The 19,947-nt window shown below is 40.5% G+C and overlaps 1 protein-coding gene across 1 annotated transcript in view; it reads right to left on the bottom strand.

Annotated features, from left to right (window-relative positions):
* Positions 1 to 5,705, bottom strand: part of OTUD4 (OTU deubiquitinase 4) — a 53,684-nt gene extending 47,979 nt beyond the window's left edge. Inside the window, exons 1-2 of the mRNA XM_010597220.3 lie at positions 5,532 to 5,705; positions 683 to 766 (exon numbers count right to left, since the gene is read on the bottom strand). Coding sequence (XP_010595522.2) covers positions 683 to 766; positions 5,532 to 5,690 — 243 coding nt within the window. The 5' untranslated portion in view covers positions 5,691 to 5,705. The remainder of the gene's footprint in view (positions 1 to 682; positions 767 to 5,531) is intronic.
* Between the last annotated feature and the right edge of the window lie 14,242 nt (positions 5,706 to 19,947).

A 19,947-nucleotide genomic window follows, 5' to 3' on the forward strand; every position in this document is an offset into this window, starting at 1 on the left:
ACTCTGTCCTATAGGGTTGCTGGGAGTCGGAATCAACTCGACAGCAACAGGTTTTTAGTACGCCCATAAAGCTTTCAACGTAAAATGAGAAACGCATCACTGTGACATCTTATTTCACAGCCTGCCACATTCAGCAAGTTGTTATACAACACTCTATTAACTATTAATCATCTTTTACGTAATTATACTATTCTGATATGACTGTACAATAAAGCCTGAAATTTTTTTAAAAATCTATAAATGCCTTCTGATCAATTTAAGGGTTCTGTATTACTTATGCTCAGCATAGTTTTTATACCTCGTCTAAAATTTTTTTAATTATTAAGGGGTTCCCAATCACAGAAACCTCTCTTAACCACAACACCCAATTTCCTGACCACATCAGACAAAGCTCACTCTTAAATGTGCAAAGACACTGCCCAGGTCATCCTTCCATCCCCAATAGCTCAGTGTCTTATCCTTCACAGAAGCTTTCTAAATGTCTGAATAAATCAATCTCCCAAAATGGCCAAAAATTTTCACAAATATAATTGGATTTATATTCAATAAAGCAGTTTTTTATAACGGTTATTTTCAAAACCTGCGTTAAGATCCAGCCTGTGAAGTTCCACTAGACCACTTCTAAAGACCAAAATGTAAATGCAAGTCAGGATACCATTACACATTTGAAATCACAAATTACCGCTTCAAATTTCTCTCTGTTCTCTCGAAGATAGCGAATACAGGCCATTCTGACTTCAACATGGCGAGACTGAGAGTGCAATACCTAAAAAGAAAAAACAATACACTATTAAGCATTTTTGTTAGAACTGGATTTAAGTTACAATCGAGCTGCCTTCTTACACACCCTAAAATAACCTAAGAACCAAAAAATATCAGTCCATTTCCCTCTCTATAATTTCTAATTCATTTCCACCTCTTCCTCTCACCACAGTAATGACATGACATATACAAACGTACTAGCAGTAGCACTTCTTAAGCCAAATGTCATGCCATAAAGGCCATTTTTCCATCAGGTCACTGAGATCACTTCTTTGAGGAAATCTTTGTAAACTTAAGACACATTCCTCTCTTGGCCAGCCCTCTATTCTAACTCTTCTCCTCATAAATCAATCTCTGCTATGCAGTGTTTAATGCTTGTTGAAAAAGGAGCCCTGGTGGCACAGTGGTTAAGCACTCGGCCTAACTGAAAGACTGATGGTTTGAAGCCACCAGTCACTCTGCAGGAGAAATGTGGCAACCTGCTTCCATGAAGACTACAGCCTTGGAAACCCCATGGGTTAGTTTTACCCTGTGACGTAGAGTCACTATGAGTCAGGATTAACTCAACGGCACACAACAACATGCTTGTTGAAAAAGAGAACAGGCAACTTCAACAGGAATCTTCCAAGGCTATAAGCCTGCAGGAGACAGAATTCTCTTTCCCAATAACTCTGAAGGTCCGTAGTGACCACAGGAGCCCTGGTGGCACAGTGGTTAAGAGCTCGGCTGCTAACCAAAAGGCCAGCAGCTTGAATTCACCAGCCACTCCTTGGAAACCCAGTGGGGCAGTTCTACTCTGTCCTATAGAGTCATTATGAGCTGGAATCAACTAGACAGCAGTGGGTTGGGTTGGGTTGGGTAGTGACCTTATGTAGAAATTTAAGCCTACCATGATTTCAGAAAAATTAAGGATATTCATTCTTCAGGCAGTTCTACTCTGTCCTATAGGGTCACTATGAGTCAGAATCGACTCGACAGCACTGGGTTTTTTAGTGATCATTCTTAAATCCTTAATTATTAAGCTTATAAAATATTTGAATGAACCAAGTGAACAGCACACAGGATGCACACAGACTGCTGTGTGCTGTCACCTCAAGGTCCTTGGGATCTTTCTTATGCCCCAAATCTTAAAGCACCACCTGAAAGAAGACACCTTACAAAGTGTGAACCAGATCTTCTCATGTTGTAGTCTCTGTATTCTTTTGTTAAACAACTCGTTCAACAAAAGGATAACTTACTGTCATTTTGTCTTTCACTGAAATTCTAAAGGTTTGGTTTGAAACAAACTACTACTTCTTATCAAATGTTTAGGAAGACTTTGGCTAGTCCAAAAAATTTTCCCGTGTTTAAAAAAGGAGATAAAAATTCTTTTGTATTATTAAGTGTCCCAAATGAAGGTGTCCTGGCACCCTCAAGGGTCAAGATTAAAAAACAAACCAAAAAAACCTGACACATTTAAAGTAACCACATCTCAAACTATTACCACAATCTCTTGAGAATTCATACTAAGAGAAAGTAGCTTTAAGAGTGATTCTCCCTTATGTTCAGAGTGAGCAGAGACTTCAGAAAAAGAGGTGCTTCAGCTGCACATTTCACATCTCTCTTCGGATAACAGCCAAGGCTCATTTATACTCACAGAAGCACAGGCTCAACTGTCTGGAGAGCTAGTACGTCCAAACACACTGAGACACACTGAAGATGCACTGGCTGATATTAGCAATGTGTCTGTTTTCAGTTTAACTGAGTGCACCTTCATTGCTATCTTGGAAAAAAAAAAAAAACTATACATATAAAAATAACCACACTACTAATTTGATAGCCAATTCAACAAACATTAAATACTTCTTTCACAGAAGCCGTGCCAGACACTGTTATGAATCAAGGTATTATTAGTTTGAGTAAACCAGTGTCATCCGATAGGGCTTTCCTGCAGTTAGCAAAGAGAAAAAAAAAAAAAAAGAAGCTGGCCTTAAAGCCATTTACCTAGCAACAGGTGGCAGACATAAGTAAAGCTTATTTTCCACCAAAAACAATGGCAGGCCGATCTCTTGCTTTTTCTCTTCTTTAAACAAAGATTTAGCATACACAATCTGAACCTGTTACTCAGAAGCAAGCCTCTCAGCAACTTTCACAATGGGTGGATTCCTGGTGATCTACAAAACCATGCACTGCAAGAGAAGTAAAATGAAATAACCACCTTAAAAACTAAGTTACTGTACAAATGCAAGGTCACTCAGGAGGAATTTAAATGGTTTTACAAATCCCTATCTTTGGAAACCCTGGTGGCGCAGAAGTTAAGAGCTACGGCTAATCAAAAGGTCAGCAGTTTGAATCCCCCAGGTGCTCCTTGGAAACTATGAGGCAGTTCTACCCTGTCCTATAGAGTCGCTATGAGTTGGAATCGACTTGACGGTAACAAGTCTGGTTTTTGGCTTTTATCTTTGCAAACTATTATGTACATAAAAACAAGCCAGAACAGGAGGCTTTCCCACCTTGTGTGTAATATGTAATCTATACAATATAGTGATAAGCACTAAGAAAGGCAGAAGAAACAGGCCGCTTTCACAGATCCTCTAAGAGTGCCCTATTTTTAGCTCCAAGGCTGTGGAGCTGATTCAGGTCAGGCCTCCAACAAGCCCAAGTCTACAAGTGTAAAAAGGGAAAGGCCTATCTAATCAGGTAATTTGGAGGGAAAGACTATTCAAGTCTCTAAAGACTTCCATTTAGATTACTTTGATTCCTTAGAAATGAGGAATATTTATATTGATTTTACCGAAGAAATTATTTGCAAAAAACAAGTCCTCTGTACACATTTTAAAAGGAGACCTGAAGTAGGTGTTACTTCCCTATTCCCACACACACTTGGCCTCTGCCTATGATGGCTACACCCTTAGTCCACGTCTACTGAAAAACTGAGCTTCACTACAAAGTTCACGGCATTGAGCTCCTCAAGCCAGTACACTAAAAATCACAGTGGCATAATTGGAGATATTCCCTTATGCCTAACCTAAACACTAGAAATGTGTCATCTGATGTTAGCAGTGAGTTCCTACTGTAATTAGCTGGTGCTCCTTCTACTAAAATATATACCCATAGATCCCTTCCTACTAAAATATATGTCTATAAGAGACTTCTGGATGATCAAGACTGGCAAATATCTATTGTACCTAATACTGTAATCAGACACACCTTTCTGCTTCAATATAAATAAGGGCTTGGATAATCCAGCTCCAAATAAGCTCCAAACTACCTTATTTCTATGTACCTCCTTCCTTATCAAACTGTTGCTGGAACTAACAGTATGGATAAATATGGGCTTTTTTTTTTTTTTTTCCTGTTTCTGGAGGTGCTGAGGAGTCCAGAGAGGCTGAGGCAGAGGAAGCAAGACAGACAGAAATCCAGAAAATTCAAAAATGGTACAGTCTGTTTGCCTACTTGTAGTAAGGACTGGGTGTGTGCGTGTGTGTGTCTACACACCACAGTAATACTGTTAACATCCCACATTTCTGAAATTTAGAGAAATCTAATAGAACTAAAAAAGACAGAGCTTGGTTTGGGGAGCTTTAGAAAGAAAGAAAGTCTGATCGGCAACGCCTGCAACCTACTGACAAAGGTTTGTACCCATTAAATCAATTTCTAATTTTAAAAAAAGATTTTATCTACTGGATGTGAAAACAAGGACCTTTAGAAATCAAATGAGAATGACTTTTTGAATACTGAAATGATGAATATAGACTGGTCCCCAAAAGTTCATTAAGTAAACCATTTACTCACAGATAAACTCTGAAAGCTACCTAGCATTCAAAAAAGGTGGGGAAAACAACATCATAAAGGAGGTACGGGGCGACAGGACAAGGATGGAGGAAGACACAGAGGAGAGCGAACTGTGAAAGGTAAAAAGATGGACGGCAGGGCAGTAATGCGAACCTTTATCCAACTATTTCAGTAGCTATTTTTCAATATAAGATGGGCTTCGGTGACTACATACCAACGATTACACAGGGTTATACAACAGGTTACACCCTCTGAAACACATCAGAAATACCTTCCTAAGCAACTATATTAGAAAGTGGTCTTGACTCTTAAGAGTGAAAAATCCGGTCAAGAAGGGCCTAAAAAACCCCCAGTTGTATCGATATCCTTCCTACCAACAGTATTTACAAAAAGTAAATTCTGCCTTGCAGAACATAATACGGTGGGGGATCTAGTAAGGGCAATTTTTTAAAAACATCACATAATTTTAAAAGATTGGCTTTCCCAAAGTGCACATTTTGCCCTCTTAATTCAAGTGACATCTGCGTGGTTGACTACCCCACACTCCAAAGTTCAGAAGCAGAAAAAAATATGTTCCACGACTAAAGTTTGGTGCACCACCTCCTCTAGGAAACATCTAGTTTACTGCAGTGACCGCTTCGATTACAAAAAGTAAATGCGGAGCAAAACTGAAAAAATATCATTTCGCCAAGTCCCTACCAATCAATCAACTGTAGGTACTCAGCGCAAACCTCTCAAGTTGTCTTCATTACCTCTTTACCAGGAGGGACACCACCCAGTTACTTTATAGGTTTCCGAGTTTCGATTTACACCTTTAAGACCCAAAGCAGCGTCCCATTCCGTCGTTACAATGGGCCGCTGTGACGACAGCGGGTCCACGCGCGCCCAGAACGTGGACGGCCCGGACAACTGCCCGCCGCCGCTTCCCACCCAGACCCGCCGGCCCCCGGCCCCGCCGGGCTGCATTCGCCAGCCCCCCGGCCCCGCCAAATTACCTGCTCCGCCACAGCCCGGAACAGGCACGACCCGTCCTTGGCGACCAGTTTCCGATACAAGCCCAGTTTCCGCAGATAGGCGTCCATGGGCGTCGCGTCCTCGCAGGGCCCCGTGCCGCCCTGGTCCCCGCCGTCGGGGACGCCGACGGCCGCCTCCATGTTGCCGGTCCTCTCGCAGCCCAGGCGCGGCGCGGGCTAGCCCCACATGGCCGCGCCGCCGGCTCCTCGACGCCCCGGCCTAGGGCGGGCGGCTGCAGGTGGCGGCGGCCCCAGGCACAGGTCCGCGTTCTCCGGGCGCATAGGGGAGGCCTGCCTAATGCATGCCTGTCCGCACGCGGCCGCCTTCCCAGAGGGACCTCGCTCCGGGAAGAACGGGGAGAAACAGAAAAAAAAAAACAAAAAAAAAGCCAAGAGTAAGAAGTCACTTCCCCGTGGCCTCGCTGCCCGGCTCAGGCACGGGCCGAGGGGTCGCCGCCCCTACAAGTTTGCTCGTCCCGACTGGTGTGAGGCGAGGAAACCCCCGCCCTCGGCGCGCGTGCGAAGCCGGCTCACGCGGAGCCAGGCCTGCGTCCCTGCGCGCTCCCCACTCCAGAAGCTGAGGAAACCAAAAGGGAAAGAGGCGGCCTTTCGTTTCCCCACTTCACGGGAGGGCGCCGGAGGGGCGGGAAGCCGGAGGGGGCGCCCGGCACAGAGCAGCACCTTCGTAGCCCAGAATTTGTTTTCGCTTTCGGCCCGACAGCGGAGAGGACGGCGGGAGGTGTAGTTTTGGCTGCGGCAGGAAGTCGGCTTGCGGCGGGCGGGTCGCGCGGGCCGGCCTACCCGGGGGAGGTGCCCGGGAGGCCAGCGGACTACAAGTCCCTACAGCGCGGGCGCCGCTGCTGCCGCCGCTCGCAGTCCGCTTCCCGGGCACCAGTCCGCTAGCAGGCCTAGGGTCTCCGCGAGCCGACGCCCGGCGGCCTGCGCGCCGCCCCGCCTGCCGCCGACCGCGCCGCGAGGCCGCGGCCAGTGCGCGTGCCCTGCGTGCGTGGAGTTGCCTGGGACACAGCGGCGGCAATGTCGGCCCTTTGTGTATTTCCAAACAGAGGGCGCACCTGTCTGCTCCCCTCCCCCCGCGGGCTCCCCTGGCGTTTCCATGGAGGTGGCTTTAACGGCTTAGGCAGAAAACAGAGCTAATTGGCAAAGGCTCCCGGAGCTGGCACCGTTCAGAACGACACACGCTGTCCATAAATCAACCTTAGGCTGCCGATTGCTATTAGAAACTAGAAATCCAGCTCATGGACTATGGAAGACGAAGCCTTCGCCAGACATTTTTGTTAGCCCTTTCGCCGTAGCTGCAAACCCCAGTACCAAGAAGTCACTGGTCCGAAAAAGTTAGAATTATATTTCCTTCTTAAAGATTTCATCTTATAACCGCTTGATATGAGTTCCGGGACGTGCTGTGAGTTCCGAGAGTGCTTATGGTTTCCTGCTCAACTTCCTACCCGCTGAAGAGAATTGGCCAAACCAGGTTATGCTTTAGAACCCAGGATTTTTCCGGCACGCTTCTGTGACACCAGAATTTTATTTTTCTAAAATACGACAGTATCTGGTGTCCTTTCTTAAATACATGATTAGTCAAATAAGCACTTTGGAATGGGGGCAAGGCAGGCCAGATGGGGAGAGTCCAGCGTATATTACTGAAAATTCTATTCCAGAAACTTATATTCAGTATTTTCGGTGTAAAAAAGAAAAAAGTCCAAGCAATTAATTAGTTGTGCATTCACTTTTCCTTGGAGTTTCTAATTTAATTTCTTAACGTTTAAGGTTCTATCTGAAATTGCGCTGTTTTCAGAGAATCCTAAAGTTGTCTGAAACTGATAGAATGTCATTGTCCGATTATTAAATTTTTTACATGTTGTAGAGATATAAACACTTTGGAATCACTTTAAGAAAAATCTAGCTTCGGGTCAAACCTGTTGCTTTTATTTAACTATATTTACATTGCCTATATTTCTCATTCAGTTGTATTTTTTTTAATTTTTCAAGTATAACCATATTTACAAATGGCTTGCCCTTTTTTTTTTTTTAAACAGGCTTTCCTTTTAAATCTACAGAGGAATTCAGAATAAGTAAACTGTAGAGTTTAAAAACTGAATTCCTAAAAAGACTAGATTATGTATGACTGCTTTTATAACCACCCAGTTTCTGCTATGCCGAAAGAAAACTATGCCTTTCCTAACATTCATTTTAATATTTTTTCTGAAGATAATCTCATATTCAGTATGTATTTATAGAAAACCTACGGTATATATCATGCTAAGGTTACATTTCTGAATATTGTGGGATATAATAGAAACTTGTCCTTTTGGGGATTTCACATTGTAGTGTTTTTCCTTTGAAATGAGTGTGTATTTGAAATGTTATGATTACATTGCTTAAATTTTTAAAAACTCATTCAAATAAAAAGCTTTTCTCACTGTTATATGGCACAATAATCTCATTTCTGAGTGACTGACAGTGTTTCAAGCATATTTTCCATTTTAAGGCTTATCCATATGTTAATCGTATTTAAATGTGCTGGCATACACATTGTGTTGATAAAGTAATGTCACCATCTTCTTAAGCCCCAGGATTCCTTTGAAAAGAAAAGGAAATCAAGTGCATCATTAACTCTACAATGTCTTTATTTTCCATTGCAAAAATTGATTCACCGATGGTAGTCTAATCAGAATAAGAATGGACATGATCATTTAAACAAGTTACAAGTATTCTAGTATAGAGCCTGGAATGGGGGTTCGCTTTCAGTATTTTTTAAAACGAATTATTAAATACAAAGAAAACAGAGGCTTTTATCAAAATTCATCAAAATTCCATGTTATCTTGTAAGAACATGATTTGTTATCAGAAGTAATAGAAGGATAAAATATTTCCTCTCTCTTACACTTGATGTAGCAGCAAAATTACTTATTGTCTTCATTCCTGCTGAATGAGTGTGGAACAGACCCACTCTAAACTGGCTGCTTCTGCTTCCAAAATTAGAAGTGATGCACCTGTTGTATCTGACACTGGGCCTGTATAAGGAAATCCTTTAGGTATTTTGAGACCTAATCCAAGACAGACCCTCTGTATGCCAAATCCCCAAATATAGCTCAGTGTTCAGGCAGTGTTACAGGATCCTATGACTTAAACTGGACCAAAACTTACAGAAACTCACTTTCAAAGGGTCTTGTTAACATTGACTTCTGAAATTTTAAAGAAACCAGATCTGATTGAAAGTGTTCATTCTGAGGAACCCATTTCCAACCAGCAAAAATGAAGAACTCTTTAAGCAGACATCATTTTAATAAAAGATTTGAAAGCTTCGATGATCCTGAGAACCTAATGGAGTTCATCAAACTCACTTTATGCAATGTGTGAGCCAACTTTTTTTTATTTTGCAGTACATAGGCAATACCTCAAGTTTGTTTGTTTACCCTGACAAATTTGGGGCTAATAATTGTACTGGATTGAATTTTTTCCATTGTTCTTTCAGAAAAACAACTAATTTTCTGAAGTTTCTTTTCCAATATAAGGTTTTTTTTTTTTTTTTTTTTACTATAGTAGCCAACATCTGAGATGGCCCCCAATGATTCCCACCTGCTGATACAGTCTTGTGTAATCCCCCCTACCTTGAACCAAAGTTGGTCTGTGTGGGCAATACAATAGAGGAAAAGTGATAGTATGTCACTTCTGAGATTAGGTTATAAAAGACACTTTCTAGCATTTTGGTTGCATTCTTGCATTCCCTTTGTCTTTGATCATTCACTCTGGGGGAAGCTAGGTGTCCTGTGTGATGAGCTGACTTATTTGTGAAGATCCTTCAGCCCAGTCAAGCTTTCAGATGACTGCAGCCCTGGCGGATACACAACTGCAGCCTCGTGAGAAACCCTGAGCCAGAACCATCCAGCTAAGCTCTGAGATTCTGTGATTCTGAGATTTCTGACCTCAGCAAATGTGATATAACAAGTATTTGTTGTTTTCATCTCCTAAATTTTGGAGTAACTTGTTACACAGCAATAGATAAATAATACAGGTACGATACTCCATTGCTTCTCTTTACTAGACATAGAAAATATTTCAATAATTTATTAAAATAATTGCTAATTTAATATCTTTAGTGGTTTTACAAACTATGGATAACACTGTGAAGAATGAGAATTCCGGAACACTTAATTGTGCTCATGCGGAACCTAGACCAAAACGCAATCTTTCTAACAGAGCAAGGGGGTACTGCATGTTTTAAAATCAGGAAACATGTGCAGCAGGGTTTTATCCTTTCTCCATATTTATTCAGCCTGTATGCTGAGCAAATAATCCAAGAAGCTGAACTATATGAAGTACACGGCATCAGAATTGGAGGAAGACTCATTAACAACCTCTAATATGCAGATGATACAGTCTGGCTTGCTGGAAAGTGAAGAGGACTTGAAGCACTTACTGATAAAGATGAAAGACTGCAGCTTTCAGTATGGATTACACCTCAACATAAAATAAAAATCCTCACAACTAGACCAATGAGCAACATCCTGACGAATGGAGAAAATACTGACGTTGTCAAGGATTTCATTTTACTTGAATCCACAGTCAACGCTCAGGGAAGAGCAGTCGAGAAGTCAACACATTGCATCGGGCAGATCTGCTGCAAAAGACCTCTTTAAAGTGTTCAAAAGCAAAGGTATCACTTTGAGAACTAAGGTGCCCCTGACCCAAGCCCTGGAATTTTCGGTTGCCTCATGTGCAAAAGCTGGACAACGAATAAGGAAGACCAAAGAATAATCAATGCGTTTGAATTATGCTGTTGTGAAAGAATATTAAATGCAACATGGACTGCCAGGAGAACAAACAAATCTCTTGGAAGAAGTACAGCCAGAATGCTCCTTAGAAGCATTGATGGTGAGACTCCGTCTTGAGTACTTTGGACATGTTATCAGGAAGGACCATTCCCTGAAGAAGGACATTATGCTTCATAAAGTAAAGCAGCAGTGAAAGAGAGGAAGCCCTTCAACAAGAAGGATTGACACAGTGGCTGTAACAATGGGCTCAAACATAGAAAAGATTGTGAGGATGGTGCAGAACTGGGTAGTGTTTCATTCTTTTGTACATAAGGTCACTATGTGTCCAAACAGACTCTATGGCACCTAATAACAAAATCATTTCGCTAGTTCTCTGAATTCTAATAAAAAAGGAAGTAATTTTACCAAAAAGTCAAACTAGCCAGTAAGTAGTTTTTTTTTTTTTAATTTATAAAAACCGTTTACAAAAATGGAGTTAACCTAATGTCTTAGTTATCTAATGCTCTATAACAGAAATACCACAAGTGGATGACTTTAACAAAGAGAAATTTATTTCCTCACAGTAAAGTAGGCTAAAAGCCCAAATTCAGGACGTCAGCTCCAGGGGAAGGCTTTCTCTCTCTGTTTGCTGTGGAGGAAGGTCCTTCTCATCAATCTTCCCCTGAGCTAGGAGCTTCTCTGCACAGGAACCCTGGGTCCAAAGGACGCGCCCTGCTCCCGGTGCTTCCTTCTTGGTGGTATGAAGTCCCTTTGTCTCTCTGCTTGCTTCTCTCTTTCATATCCCAAAAGAAACTGGCACAAGACACAGTCCAGTCCCATAGATTGAGTCCTGCCTCACCAAAATAACTGCCACCCATCCACCCTCATTAACATCATAGAGGCAGGATTTACAAAACATAGGAAAATCACAGCAGATGACAAAAAGGTAGACAATCACATAATACCAGGAATTATGGCCCAGCCAAACTGATAACACACATTTTGGGGGGGACACGATTCAATCCGTAACACCTAAGAATTTCTGGGCTTTATTGCCACATGGCCTTTTGATTTACTTTCTATAAAAGTTCAAGTAATTGAATCCTACAACCTATTTTGTGAAGAGAAACCTGTTTCTTTCACATCATATATGCTAGAGAGTGCCAGTGGTCCTTTGCATCTCATTTTATTTTCTCTTAGTATTCTCCCGAGTTGGATGCGTGGCTGCTCAGGATATTACCCAACTTACCTTGGAACTAGATGTGAGATGTGACCTCATGACTATGTTTAAAAAAAAAAAAAAAACCCAATGGATATAAGCAGAATTGATGAGTTCAACTTCCAGGTCATCTCAGTAAAGGTGAGACATCCTGCCCTCTACTCTCTTTCCTACTTTCCCATGAGCTGGTTTGAAAACATGGTTGAAACTAGTGAGCCAGCTTTGACCATGCAAAGACAACCCGAGAGACAATAGCACAAATAGAAAGAACTGGGGTCCTTCATGACCTCCAGACAGTTTTGTGAGGGAAAACTTATTTAGCTCAATTTTTTTTTCATTTTTTTGTATTTTCCATATTCTATCATATTTTTTTCTCCAATATTAAATAGGTAGTAATATTTAGAGCCAAATAAAATTTATCTAAAGAGTTTCTTTCTGAGTTGAAGAGAATATGATTTTTTTTCCTGAAAACTTGGAGAATTGCCAAAGATTTAGTTGAAAAAATCTCAAATGTCAAAGGGCTTCAAAATAGATTTTTTGGTATTACATCAACTGATGACTTTCTTTGTCACCAATTCACATTCTCCTTCAGTTGCTTCATTTGATATTTTTGACCCTCCCCTCATTTTTAAACACTTCTTTGCCTTTATAAGTATGACTATCTCAATATTTTGATTAGCTGTCCTTTGCTGATTCCTTCTTTCCCCCTCCTAAATGTGGGAATTCCCAAAGGTTCAAGCTTTAACCTTATTTAGCCTGTTTTCTAAGTTTTAATTCTCCATCTCCAATCCATGCTGGGCACTCCCACCTAAAACAACACATTTCTAAAAATACACTCATCTTCTTAAAACCATTCCCCTCAAGTGTTCTAGTTTGGAAAAAAATTTCACATAGTAGGTACTCAAAAAAAAAAAAAAAAAAACAACCAGGATAAACACTTATTGAATGACTTAATGATACATCATATACTATGGTGGACATCTGGTCATTGCTTGGTCACCGTTCATTCTCTGTGGAACAGATGAGAGACAAAAAAGAGTATATTATTTCAAAAAGTAATAAAAAGCAACTTTTGAGAATGAGATAATTTAAATACTCAGGCAAAAGTAATTTGTACGGTGGGGTTCATTTCCAATTTATTTGGAGGGGAAATTATCACTCAGAAAAAGAGACTTATCTTTAGTGATAGAATGAAGTGAGAGAAAAGAAAATATAGCTTTTGTGTTTGATTTGCAAACCTTTCACAAGGAGGATCTAGCTGGTGGTAGTAAAAGATTTTAGCTAGTAAACCTCTGATTCTGTGCCCACTCCCCAATTTCTCTGGGGAATACCCATTGAGATCAATTTAAAAACTTAGAAAGAAGGAAAGGAAGGAAGGGAGAGAGAAAGGGAGGAAGGAAAAAGCTAGGGAGGAAAGAAGGGAGGGAGGAAGAAAAAAGAAAGGAAAAGGCAAATGGACAAGAATAAGGCCCTGGTGCCATATGTGGACCTAGAGAAGGACCTTCCAAGGGGCTAAGCCAGAGAGCTCAAGAGCTGAGGTAGCTGGATCCTTTCTAGCCCACCACTCAGCCTTCACATTAGGGAGCATCTCCCATTGGCTATTTTAGTTAACTGCACCAGGGCTAAAGCTGATGTATGCCATGAGACACTTGCCAGTCCCAATATGAATACCTAGTGGAGCAGAGGAAGGGGAGCACCCATCTGTGCTTCAGGGAGATGAACTGATTAAGTTCCAAGCACCAGAGCAAAGGTTGTTATCCTGACACCCTATTTGCCAGTATGATTGGAGAAGTAAAACTATGGTTTAGTTTCTTAATGTAGCTATCGCATCTTTGTGAGATAAGCGCATTGCCATGCCCCAGCTGGACAGACTAACAAACCTCACAGTAGACTAAGGCTTTTATACAAGAACTAGCCAGAATTCATCATCTCTGCAAATAAAACCTCCACTTATTTCCAACCTTTACCTCTCCTTCCACCAACTCCTCCCAATCTGACTAAAGCAAACTCACAGAGACCCATTACAAGACATTTATTTTAGTTCCCCAGTGGGATTGTAAACTTTTTGTATGCTTGTAGAAATTAAGACTTTTATTTCTCAAGTGTCTAATAGTGTATATGTTTTTGCATATTCAGATTAACAACTCAGTAAGTATTGAATAATTTTTCCCAATGAAACTACCAATGAGGAAAACATTTAGAATGAAAATGTATAATTATGAAATGTAAAAAAAAAAAAAAAAATTATTTTTTCATGGTTGAAGCTTAAATATTTGTTATCTCAGAAGAAAGTCCTGGCAATCTACCTGTGAAAAGTCACAGCCATGAAAACTATGGAGCACAATTCTACTCTGATGCCCATGGGGTTGCCAGGAGTCAGAATCACGAGTCAGTTGTAAATGGAAAAAAAAAGTTGATCTAAAAGGGAAGGGAATTATATGTAAGAGATACATAAAAAAGATACATTTTCACACTGAAAAAAGAAAAGGGAATTCATACACACACACACAAACTATTAGAATTAATAAGCAAGTTCAGCAAGGTTGCAGGATATAAGAGCAATACAAAAAATCAATTGTATTTCTACACACCAGAAAGGAACAATCTGAAAATGAAGTTAAGAAAACAATTCCAATTAAAATAGCACCGAAAAGAGTATAATCTTAGGAATAAAGTAAAGTACAAGACTTGTACACTTGAAAACTACAAAACATAATATATAGAACAACATCTCAATGTTCATGGATTAGAAGACTTCATATTGTTAAGATGACAATCAATCCTAAATTGGTTTACAGATTCAGTGCAATCCCTGGCAAAATTCGAACAGTCTCTTGCAAAAAATGGAAAAGCTGATCCTCAAATTTATATAGAATTGCAAGGCGTACTGAAAAAGAAGAAAAATATTGGCAGATTCACACTTTCGCATCTCAAAACTTACTACAAACCTACAGTAATCAAGGCAGTGTGGTACTGTCCTAAGGACAGACATATAGACCAATGTAATAGAATTGAGTCTAGAGATAAACCCTTACCTCTATGGTCATTGATTTTCAACAAGGTTTCCAAGACAATTCAATGGGCAAAGGTGAATCTTTTCAACAAATAGAGCTGGCACAACTGGATATCGACGTGCAAAAGAATGAAGTTATACCCTGTCTTAGGCTGAGTTCTCTAGAGAAGCAAAACCAGTAAAGTGTGTTAATACAGAGAGAGAGAGAAATTTATATCAAGGAAATGGCTCATGTGGTTGTAGAGGCTGGAATGTGTCAAGTCTATGGGTCAGGATAGAGGCTTCTCCTGATTCATGTAGTTGCAGGGGCTGTTGGACTCAAGATCAGCAAGTCAGACACCAGGGCTCTTGCTCACAGGTTGAGAAGATCAACAGATCCCAAGATTGGCAGGCAAGACTGCAGGTAAGCTGCTAGCTCAAGTCATAAGAACCAGAGGTCAGATGAACAGGTGCCAGCTGCAGGATCCAGAGCAAGCAAAAGCCCACGAGCCTTACCAGAATGTCCACGTATATTCCATGCAGGCCACACACTTGAGGAGACTCCCCTTCAACTGACTGGCTACTCACAGCAGATGCCATCATGGTGGTGATCTTATTATATCAAATCTCATCATGGAAGTGATCGCAACATCATATGAATGCCAGACCACTGAGAATCACAGTCCAGCCAAGTTAACACACAATCTTAACCATCACAGACCGCTACTTCATACAACATACAAAAATTAAAATTATCAAAGACCTAAATGTAAGGGCTAAAACTATAAAAATTTTAGAAGAAAACATATGGGTAAATCATTAGGACCTTGAATTTAGCATTGGATTCTTAGATGTGACACCAAAAGCTTAAGCAACAAAAGAAAAATGTAGATGAATTGGATTTCATCAAAATTAAGAACTTTTGCACTTCAAAAGACAAAGCACAAGTTTTAATGGGCCTTCCAGGAAATGAAGAAAGAACCTAGGGAACAGGAGAGAATATTTGGAAAGCATGTATCTGATACCACTTAACACCCAAGAAGATGGCTAATACTAAAACAAACAAACAGAAAATAACAAGTGTTGGTGAGGATGTGGAGAAATTGGAAGCCTCATGCATTGCCAGAGGGTTTGTAAAGTGGTACAGCCACTCTGGAAAACAATTTGCCAGTTTCTCAAAATGTGAAATATACAGTTACTATTTAATCTAGCAATTCTCTTCCAAGGTACTTCTGAGATAGATACCCAGGAGAATTGAAAACGTGTTCACACAAAAACCTATAAACTAATGTTCAACATTGTTCATAATAGCCAAAAAGTGGAAACAACCCAAATGTCCATCAATTGATGAACGGATAAATAAAATATGGTATATCCGTATGTCTTAGTTTCTTAGTGCTGCTGTAACAGAAATACCTTAAGTGGGTAGCTTTAAGGAACAAGTATTTATTTTCTCACAGTTCAGGAGCTTAGAAGTTCAAATTCAGGGTACTTGTTCTAGGGGAAGGCTCGTTCTCTGTTGACTCTAGGGGAAGATACTTGTCTCTTTCAGCCTCTGCATCCCTACCGTTCCTTGGTTCCCTGGTGATCTTCGCGTTTCGTCTATCTTCCCTCATTTGTGCTCTCTTATCTCTGTGTCTATGCTGCTCCTTATAACTCAGAAGTGATTAGGTTTAGGACACACCCTACGTTGATACGGCCTTGTTAACGTAACAAAGAAAACCCCATTTTCCAAATCAGACTGCATCCACAGAGATGGGGTTAGGAATCCAACACATACTTTGGGGGGAGCACAATTCAATCCAAAACACCATATAATAGAACATTATACAGAAATAAAAAGGAATAAAGTACTGATAAAACCAAACTTGTTGCTGTTGAGTCGATTCCGACTCACAGCAACCCTATACGACAGAGTAGAACTGCCCCATAGGTTTCCAAGGCTGTAATCTTTACAGAAAGCTGAGTGCCACATCTTCCTCCCAAGGAGCGGCTGGTGGATTCGAACCACCAATCTTTCAGTTAGCAACCAAGTGCTTAAACACTGCACCACGAGGGCTCCTTGCAGTGCTGATGAACCAAAAAAAAATCATTGCCACTGAGTCAATTCCGATCCATAGCACTACAAAATAAATGAATCTTGAAAACATAATGCTGTGTGAAAGAAGGTAGTCACAAAAGGCCACATATTGTATGATTCCCTTTCCATGCAATGTCTCGAACAGGCAAATCCATAGAGACAGAAAGTAGATTCGTGGTTGCCAGGGGGTGAATGCACATGGAACAGGGAGTGACTGCTAGTGGGCACAGTTTGGGGGGAGAGACGAAAATGTTCTAAACAGATAGTGGAGATGGTTAAACAACACTACGAATAAACTAAAAAGCACAGAGTTGTATATGTTAAAACAGCACAATTTATAGTATATAAATCATACCTCAGTAGAGCTGTTGTATAAAATACATAAAATGACGTATAAATATTTAAAATAAACAATTCAAAAATGAATGCATTTTATTATTTGCCTTCAGGTCTACTAGAAGATTCAGTTTTATAAAAGTGAATAACATTTTCTTGTGCCGAAATTGACTATGTTCCTGATCAATTCAATTAGTGTTGACTGTACTTTCCTCAACTACAGAAAACAGTGCAAACGTTTATACTGATTAGTAATATAACAAGCTTATCTTATTAAAAACCAGTTTTGGGCAAGTCCACTCTGACTCGTGGTGACCCTTTCTGTGTCACAGTAAAACTACTCAAAGATTTTTCAAAGGCTGATTTGGGGCGGGGGGAGTAGATTGCCAGGCCTCTCTTCTGAAGCATCTCTGGGTAGGCTTTCAGTTAGCAGCCAGCTTGTTAACAATTTGCATCACCAGGGACTTTACCTAATCATTAGTAAGTACTTATTACTGAGTAATCATCACTAAAAGGAGCCCTGATAGCACAGTGGTTAAGCACTCAGCTGCTAGCAGAAAGGTCAGCAGTTCGAATCCACCAGCCACTCCTCAGAAGAAAGATGTGGCAGTCTGCTTCCACGAAGTCTTGGAAACCTTATGGGACAGTTCTGTTGTGCCCTTTGGGGTCACTATGAGTCGTAACCAACTTGACAGCACACAACAGTCATTACTAAGCATCGGACATTGAAAGCTTTTTTTTTTTCCTTTAAAAGTACTCAGTCTACCAAAGATAGGGATCGTCTTTATCCGTCTGTTTAATGGTATGCACAAGGGGACAGGGAGAGTATGGTATGGTCACACTAGTCTGATTTGCCTTTGATGCTGTTTTGCAGTGAAGAGAAGCCCTAGACACAGCCCTGAAATAAAATGAAAGACCGTTTAAAGCTAGTTTGATTTTTCAAAGGGAAATAAGAAATAAACCAAAACCCAGTGCCGTTGAGTCGATTCTGACTCATAGCGACCTTGTAGGACAGAGTAGAACTGCCCTACAGAGTTTCCAAGGAGTGCCTTGCGGATTCAAACTGCTGACCGTTTGGTTAGCAGCTGTAGCACTTAACTACTACACCACGAGGGTTTCCAGAAATAAGAAAGACATACAAATGGTACTTGATCTTGTCTTCCTTTTCCCTGATCAAATTTCCTTCTCATTTTTTTTTTTAAATCTAAAGGAAGACCATTTCAATTTTTTAAATCAAGTTAAGCTGATCACACATTGAATAATAAGACATTCACGGAGCAGCATTTTCTCAATAATTATAACATTTCTGGGGGTGGGATTATCGGATTGTAGGTCATAAGTCAAAATTTACTTTTTAAGACTTTTGTTTTAGTTTGTTGTACCCACTAATTCCCTTTTTCCTAAGCTACCTTGGGGAAGTATCCATAAAAATGTACTTGCTGAACTTTTTATTGACAGTTTTTTTTAAAGGGAAAGTATTGATGTAAATAAAGTAATAGTGATTCATTTGCTGTTAGTTCACATTTCAGCCCTACATCTGTTCTTGGAGAGAAGCTGGAAGATTCTGGTGGGGCTGGATTGACTGCTAGCAGTCAGAAAACGTTTCCGTCGCTGTATTTATGCTTTCAAAACAAGCAGAAGAAAGCGCAGCATTTGTTAACATCAGTCAAGTTTTTGTTCTCAAGTACGGCAAATAACTAATACGAGTTGTTTTCACACGATAGGCTGGTTTTGCTTTTATTTTTCTTTCTCTTTTAACTGAAATTACAAGTTATCCAGGATTCAAAGGCTAAATTTGGATGAATAAAGAAACCACAAGGATTAGAGTATTCACTCTGAAAAGTATCCTAAAGCTGGACCAACTAAATCAGGCCTCACTTAATGTTGAAGTTTAGAATCGACACTGTGAAAGAGGATTCTAGTGAAAGCTCAAACTCACAGGAGCTTTGTGTTTTAAATATCTTTGATTTGACCCAATGCAAAAGACAGTTCATCTTGCAGATAGGTGCCCATTTACAAATGGGCTGCTCAATGTCGTGAACAAAATATATTAGGTTCTTTCTGCAAACAGGCACATTTACACATAAGGACCCCAAGGGACATGAACACGCACATATACAATACACACCTCTCGCAAGTTTTTGAACAAAGGGAGTTTTTTTCCTGCAGCTAATAACACTAAGGATTGTACCTGTGTCTGCTTTTGCCCTGTGAGATTTTCCAATAGCTCAGTTGGATTCTTTTTTTCTGATTAGGACTGAAATGGGGTGGGAGTGGGGGGAAGGAAAAATAGACACATTTTTGTCCTTGAAAAACAATGTTCGTTAACATTTTAACTCTGGTACTAAAAAGAAACTCAAATGCATTTCAGTTACCAAGGGCCAAACTTAAAAATAGCCAAGTTCTCTGCTTAAGGTGGGGGTGGGGTGGGGGGGTGGGGGTGGGAGCTGAAACTAAACGACAAACCCCAAACTGCCCACCCCACCCCTCCTTCTCTCTATGATGTGCCAGTAAGGAAAACAAATTGTCGTCCCTCTTAAAAGCCTGGGGACAAAACTAAAGAGAGCATCAGAGAGCAGAAAAATATACCTCCACATACACACTAAGAACACCCCTAAATTGAACAATCTCCAGGCGCACAAAGCAGTGTGTGCATCATTGCTTCCCTGCGTAGATTTGTCTTTTATCTCTTTCCTATTTAAAACACAGTGTGGGCAGATATGCTTCAAGCCAGACTTTTGACTGTTGTAACCTAGGAACAATAATTTGATGCTTCTAAGTAGGTAAGTGTCACCATAGAAACTAAAAGAAATCTCTCTGAGATATCCTCCTGCCTGGAGCTTATTACTAAAAAAAGGTATGAAGCTCAAAGTCTATGTAGATGGACTCATGGACTGCTGAGCCTGCTGAACCCTTGGTCTGTTCCTAGCCCTGAAATGGACTTCTAAATGTCCAGGTACATTACTGATAGATGGATAAAATGGTGTATCCTCTGTGGG

Source organism: Loxodonta africana, chromosome 13 (assembly GCF_030014295.1).
Source record: "Loxodonta africana isolate mLoxAfr1 chromosome 13, mLoxAfr1.hap2, whole genome shotgun sequence".
Lineage (NCBI taxonomy): Eukaryota > Metazoa > Chordata > Mammalia > Proboscidea > Elephantidae > Loxodonta > Loxodonta africana.